The 7,992-nt window shown below is 31.3% G+C and overlaps 1 protein-coding gene across 1 annotated transcript; it reads left to right on the forward strand.

Annotated features, from left to right (window-relative positions):
* The first annotated feature begins 3,606 nt into the window (after window positions 1-3,606).
* LOC114401932 (protein MAINTENANCE OF MERISTEMS-like) lies at window positions 3,607-4,499 on the forward strand. The gene is made up of 4 exons (XM_028364504.1): window positions 3,607-3,666; window positions 3,789-3,899; window positions 3,991-4,143; window positions 4,221-4,499. Exons 1-4 carry the CDS (start codon window positions 3,607-3,609, stop codon window positions 4,497-4,499), a joined length of 603 nt encoding a protein of 200 aa, XP_028220305.1.
* Window positions 4,500-7,992: the final 3,493 nt, after the last annotated feature.

Consider the following 7,992-nt stretch of genomic DNA (forward strand, 5'->3'; position numbering starts at 1 on the left):
CATTCTTGAGCTGATTAACTATTTTTCCATGATTGGGTTGCTTGGATGATTTTCACGAATGTCTTGACTCTTTGGATCTCTTCATGTTAGATGTTGCCCATTCCTTTCATTCCTTGATGTTCATTGAGAAATATGTAAATGCTTTTGTTTGTCTCTTTTTGATATCCTTGGATTTTGTTCTTTGTTTCATTTTGCCCAAGAGTGCAAAAGGCTAAGTATGGGGGGTTTTGATGTGCAATTATTTTCTCCTATTTCTTAACCCTTTTTGCACCATTTTAATTACTGATTCGTCTTAATTGTCAAATTAATTAGGCAGATTTATTATTTGGGCTCATTCAACTAATTTGATGTTTTTAATCTAATTTCAGGAATTAATGAAGCATTGGGCTTGAATCCAGAATTGGGTTTGGACTTGAAGAGGGCAGACTATTTTATTCTACCAAATTTTATCTTATCTAGATATTATTTAGATTTGATCTCATCTAGATATTATTTCATCTAGATCTTATCTTATCTAGATTTTATTTTATTTATGGGCTTGGATTTAAAATAGATTTGTAAGCTTTGAGGCTAAAAAACTATATAACAGTACCAAGGTTCTAGTTTAGGCCCTCTTCTCCCTCTTCTCTTCTCTCTCTCTCCTCCCCTCTCTCTCTTTTTCGTTTTAGTTTTAGAGTGCTACTCTCTTTTCCGTTTTAGTCACTTTTCATTTTAGCAATAAAATTTCGTTCTTCAATCTATAATTTCATTCTCTATTGATTAATGGAAGGCTAAGTCTCCAGCGTTGTTTTCTCTTGAGGATCAAGCACAGTTCTCTTTGAGATTCTATTATTACTATTAAATTCTGATCAGTTTTTCCTCTTCACTAATTACTCTGTATTTGTTGCTATTAATTCATGCATGCTTAGTGCTGGATTAATTGTCTCTGCGCTTAATTTACGTTCATGCTTAATGATCATTTATGATTAATTGGTGTATGTGTTGCTTAATCACATAATGAATGCCTTATGTTAAATTTCGCTTAGTAATTTAATTTAGGGTTGGATTAAGTGGTTGAACTGATAAAGGATAAACTCTCGTAATCTAGGATAAAAGACTTGCTTGTGAATCAAGGGGAAGCAACGTGTTTTAATTCTGATATTTTCTAATAAACATCTATTTGTTGTTTAATCTACAAAAACAAACAACCCCCCCCCCCAATTCGTTACTATTTTCCTACTATCTGTTATGAACATTTGGTTTGTCATTGCTCGCTGGGAAACGACCTAGGATTACTTCCTAGTTACTGCATTTTAATGTTTATTTGATTCGGGTACGGCCTCGATCAACGCCTTTGTGGTTGTTGGTTCTCCCATGCCCCTGCTTCTTCGTTTTTGTCCCCATGCCTCTACTTCTTCGTTTTCTTTCTCCCTCGCCATGGTTTTTTTTTTAAAAAAAAACTCATACGAATCATCAATCCGTATAACCCATACGAATTGTCAATTCGTATGACCCATACGAATTGTCAATCCGTACCTTTTTTTAAAAAAATCTTTTTGGAAAGCGTTTATACGAAAATTTGATTTTGTTGAATTGTTAATTTATTATTTGTGTAGCATTTGTAGTAGTGAACATAGTTATTTAGTTTGAAATAGATAGGATGAAAACCCGTGTAGGTGAAAATTTTTGAAAAACTATATACAATTGGTTAAAAATAATTTTAAAATTGATTTAAAGTTAAATTTATAAAATTTAGTTAAGTATTAAAAATTATTTGAAACAAAATTTTAATGATTGAAAGGGAATTTTAATTATTGTTTAAATTGTTAGTTAAGTATTAAAAATTATTTAAAACAAAATTTAAAATATTTGAAAATGTTAGTTAGTTAAAAAAAATCATTGGAAGAGAATTTTATTTTTTTAAAATTTTTTAGTTATTTATAATAATTGATTGAAAACAAATTAAAATATTAGAAAATGTTACTTTGTGAAATAAAATATTGAAAACATATTTTTGAAAATTTTAAAATTGTCACTTATTTTTAGACAATGAATTTACTGGAAAAGAGTGAAAACTAAATTGAAAATATTTTAAGATGTTAGTTAGTAAAAAAAATAACCGAAAGCCAATTATAAAAAAATTTACAGTTTATATTTAATTTAATAAAATGATTGAAAAAATATATATATAAAAGTTGGAAAATTTAGGTAAAAAAAACTGTTGAAAGAATTTTTTTTTAAATTTGAAAATATTATTTCTTTGTAATAAGTGATTGAAAACAAAATATAAGATATTTTAAAATATTTTTCAGTAAAAAAAAAGAGTGGAAGACAATTTAAAAATTATTTGAAATTGATATTTATTTTTAAAAAATGAACGAAAAGAAAATTAAAAAAAATTGAAATATTAGTTAGTTTAACATATTTAAAAACGTTAGTTAGTTTTTTTTACAAAGATGAAAACATATTTTAAAAATTTTGGAAATTGTTAGTAATTTTTAGAGGATGATTGAAAAATAAATATTTAAAAATTTTAGTTAGTGAAAATAAAGATTGAAAACCTATTCTAAATAATTTATATATTGTTAGTTTTTTCTAGAGAATGATTGAAAACAAAATTAAAAATATTTTAAAATGTTAGTTAGTCAACATAAAGATTGAATACATATTTTTAAAAATTTAGAAATTGTTATTTATTTTTAGAGAAGGATTAAAAACGATGATTAAAATATTTAAAATGTTAGTCAGTGAAAATAAAGATTGAAAATCTATTTTAAAAAAATTTAGATATTGTTAGTTTTTTTTAGACAACCATTGAAAACAATAATTAAAATATTTAAAAATATTAGTTGGTGAAAATAAAGATTGAAAACCTATTTTAGAATAATCTGAAATTGTTAGTTATTCTTAGAGAATGATTGAAAACAAAAATTAAAATATAAAAATGTTAGTTAGTCAAAATAAAGATTAAATACGTATTTTTAAAATTTTAGAAATTGTTAGTTATTTTTAGAGAATGATTGAAAACAATAATTAAAATATTTAAAAATATTAGTTAGTCAAAATAAAGATTGAATACGTATTTTTAAAAATTTAGAAATTGATAGTTATTTTTAGAGAATGATTGAAAATAATAATTAAAATATTTAAAAATGTTAGTTAGTGAAAATAAAGATTGAAAATCTATTTTAAAAAAATTTAGATATTGTTAGTTTTTTTAGAGAATGACTGAAAGCAATAATTAAAATATTTAAAAACATTAAAGTTAGTAAAAAAATGATTTAAAGGCAATTATTTCAAAATTACAATTTGAATTTATTTTTAAAAAATGATTGAAATGGAAATTATTAATATTTGAAAATTGTAGTTAAAAAATGGTTGAAAGGAAATTTTTAAATATTAAATATAATAGTTATTTGTAATACATGATTGAAAAGAAATTTTTAAATAAATTAAACATAATAAAGGTGACTATCACCTTGGATGACATCACGCCGTTGCTACATCTACTTGTTGTAGGGGCGTTCCACAGCTTCGAGCTACTTCATGTCGACGATGTTGTCAATATGTTAGTGGAATTACTCGAGGTCAGCGTTGTAGAGGCGAGAGCTGAGACGATTTAGTTCCATGGCTCTTATGTTCGACTATCGTGGTTGTGCGGCGTGTATCAGACGAAGATCGAAGCATGTGATTGGATTGTAGCAGTGCGAGCGTATTTGTTGCATCTACTTGGATGCACTCTCTTTACTAACAAGAGTGTCACACACGTGCACGTGGTATTCTTGGATGCACTGCGTGACTTGACGTAGAGTGGGAGTTATGCTTGGGGCGCTGCTGCCCTTGTGCACATGTATGATAATTTAAATGACACGTCGAAGAGCACGGTGAGGCAGCTTGCAGGATATATCACTCTGTTACAGGTTAGTTAAGATGTCACAATTTTTTTTCATTGGAGTTCAATATTATATGTTGTCGTGTATTTTAATGAATATGTTTGCAAAATATATTTAGTGTTGGATCTACGAGCATTTTCCATCTATTGGTTTCGCTATTCCTACCGAGGATTATGATGAGAGGAGACTGCGAGCATGTCAATGGACCTCTGGCAAGGCACTAACCGTTTCCACGTATCGTAGGTGTCTGGATAGACTGACCCCTGACGTGGTGTGCTGGATTTCGTACGGTGACCACCCTTCATTTAGAGAATTTAAGGTCATCTCATTATTTTCCGGCCATCTCAGATAGGGCCCATTGATGGTCATTCACGACCGGAGAGGATTGTACAACAGTTTGGCTACATCCAGGCTATTCCGTCACATCATGCTGCGTCTTCATTCTCTGTTGAAGAAATTGATGATAGATGGATGCAGTTCAGTGAGTACATAGCACCTATAGGGCAATTATGTGCAGTGCTTAACCATTGTTTGCCAGATTACATGGATTGGTTATGCATGATTTCGCACCCATTCATGAGTCTGGCACAACCAGGGGATCCTCCTAGAGTTCTACCGATTCAGTAATATGACACATTTGTTGAACCAGATGTGTATCAGCAACCGATGGCGGCAGCAACACCTAATGAGGCAGATATTGATGTGCATCATGTTCGACATGCAGTGGTAATATTTTTTTTGGTATTTGTGTTTGTTGCTTTCTTTTGTATTTTATTACTAACAATTATTATGTTTGTTTTTTTTCACTTGCTAGGATGGTTTTGTAGCAATTGCTAATAAGTTGGAAAGGCTATTGAACCTGAGGATCCTGACCGAAGGAACATAAGCCTATACTGTTGCTGAAGAATGTCTGGGCATCGCAAGAAGCTACATTGATCAACCAACTGTAGTTCACAGATCGAGGCGTAGGCGGCGCATGGACGATCATTGAAGTTGTTTTATTTTTGCCTTATATATGTCATTTATAATTTTTTGGATAATTTATTTATTTGGTACATTAATTTATTGACAGTGACATTTGGTTATTTATTTGGTACATTTTCAATTTTTTGGATAATTTATTTATTTGGTTCATTTATGTATGGACACGTTAATGATTATGTGATATAAATTTGTCATTCGTTTATCGTTAATTAGCCGTTAATGTTGCGTTAAGAAATAAATTAATTTGTGCAACAAAAATAAATAATGCACGTATGATAAATCGTTGTCAAAGTTGACAGGACACTGTCAATTGCACGCGTATTTTTAAAAAAAATCAATATTACATGAACGTACTGATGTAGAAATGACTACTCAGTTGTTTTAGTTCTAATACAAGCAATACATGTCTGATGCAAAATTAAAGCATGACACGACATTGTTGTACTTGACAACACAAACACAAATTTGCGCATGTCTATTTAAAAAAAAATACAAGTAGTCTTAGTGAACACCATCTATATATATCACACCAGCAGTCTCAAAAATCACACATTCTCTTCCAATCCAACTTGACAAACCAAATTTTACAACAAACAATGGCATTTTTGGGAGAAACAAGCAGTCAGACAATTGTGAACTCTTGATTAGCTTTTATTTTCTGAATGTATTGATTATTCACAATGAAATTGGTGTTTATTTCCAAAGTTCCACTCTAATACTCATTCGAGTACCTAACGATTGTGGTTTTCAAACGCTAAAAAGTAGAATGCACAATACCCTTTAGCTAACCAACAATCAATATTTGAATGAAATTTACTATCGGCGGCCATTCACAGGTAACCAATTTCGCTTTCAATCTATGCAATTGAAAAACGATGATGATGTTAACACAATGTTAATGAGTAATGATCAATTCTCGTGTGTTGGCCCGATTGAGTTATTATGCATCATTGGTAGAACACCGGATGGTATATTAAACTTACTTCAAGCCACTATGACCCCTACTCATGATGCCCTGCTATATTACAATGGGAGGTGGAACATGCCACACCAACACGACTTTGTCGATTACTCGTTCACAAGAAAAAATCCAAAAAAGTTTGACATTCTTTCGGGATGTGTCATCAATGAACTGAAGGATTTGATCAAGTAAGTTGCATCTCAAGGGATTCCCCCTTATGGTATTCATGAATCACAAACGGTAAGGCGATTGTTTTTTTTAACAACCAGGTCATTATGAGTATTCAGACAAAGTTATCAAATTTGAAATTATTGAGCTGAAAACTGACGATGACGTGCTAAAGGTCTTAGTATAGTCTAACTACTGGAAACAATTTGGGCCAATAGAAATTTTAGCTGTTTTTAGTAAACAGGTAATGAAAATGGAAGACAAAATGCCTCATTCGCAACATGATTCAATGCAAAATTAGTATTAGTTAATTGTAGTTTTTCATGCATTTTTTTTGTTTCAACTATGTTGAAGTTAATGTAGTGTTTGAATTCGTGTCCATTAGCTAATGAAACCGTATGTTTATTATTTTTAAAGCACTTAATTATTTCCTAACTTTTAAAAATAATGACTGAAAACAAAATTATGAATGTCAACAAAATAATTATTTACACAAACATCAATGGTAATAACATATTTTATGTTCATGGTTCACCTAAATCAACAAATCCAATTTTCAGCCTAGACAATTTTGTGTAACGCTGCATTCTACCTATGTACGGAGTGGGTCACTGTTTTGCCTGAGAATGACAATGTGTACTCCACAACAACGTCACTGGTGGTAAAGGACAATGGTCTCATAACAAAACCTGTTAGATAACGACAAACAAATTGAACGTAAGATACCCAACTACAGTGTCACCAATTATACTGACATCATAATGCAACTACCTGTACAAAATGATTTTCATACACATGACCAATGCATATTACACGATGCACAGAAGAATCTGGTGGCAGCTGACTTTTAAGAGAGAGAAATGTCATGCTTTGTTGTCGTGAAAAAGAAACAACGATCACGTTGTATCGTGAAGCAATGACATATCCCATATCCGTAATATTCATCCATTTGTCCATGGTAACCTACATGTAAAAGACAACAAATGATGATTACTTAAAGATTATTTTAAGAAAAAGTGACATAAGAATGAACTTATGCACCATAGATAATCCGTCAACAAGTAGGGAACGCTTTAATTCCTCAAATCTCTATATGCCACCAACCAGGTTAATATACTCTTTGGACCAGCTTGTCAGTTCTTTAAGCAGATGGTTGTGCACCAATGACCATAATTCTTCACCCATACCCAATAACGCAGCCATTGTCCAATAACCACAATTACCATCCGCTTTAACATCAATAATGTTTTCAATAGAATCCTGGATGCACGGATGAAATTGATCCAACATTGGAATATTTCATCTTTGTATTGGTTCCTCAAATGATGATGCACTACATTTCACTAAAGAATTACTATTTTTCTTAGAGTGTAATGCATCAACATACTCCCAATAAGACGAATCGCGCTTTGTTGACTTTTGTTGTTTGGTCAGTGGTTTTTTTGGAGCACCCTTGGTCTTCACCTTTTCTAGAGGAGGACACATGGAGTTTATATTAGGATAACCAATTTCTCGCGTCTTTGACTTCAAATGTACTTTGCCACAAACATCGAGCTACTCAAAGCATTTCGATATGGTTTCCATCTGGGTGTGTTGAAGTGTCATCATATTATTCATTGTTTCCCAAACACTGCATATGTCACCGAGAGTTTTGTAGGAGTCTCTTTAGTGACAAATGAGCACTCTCAACCCTATAGATGAAATATACAACAACATGTAAACAACCGCAACATTTTTATTTAAGTCAACACTTAAACAAATGAACACAAACAAAAAACAATATTGATACCTATTAGTAGTTGTGTTTCCTAGATGCATCACTTTGTTGGTCCATGCTTTCACAAATCTTTCTTTGTGAGGAATTACTCATGTTTGACGCACATAGTCCACAAACATAGGCCACGGAGAGCAAGCCATTTCAATGTTTTTAAGGTACTCATCAAAAGAACTCTCACATGGACAGTCAACCAAACTCCCCCAAGCCTCCATCATATAATCCCATGCATT

This window comes from Glycine soja, chromosome 20 (assembly GCF_004193775.1).
Source record: "Glycine soja cultivar W05 chromosome 20, ASM419377v2, whole genome shotgun sequence".
Lineage (NCBI taxonomy): Eukaryota > Viridiplantae > Streptophyta > Magnoliopsida > Fabales > Fabaceae > Glycine > Glycine soja.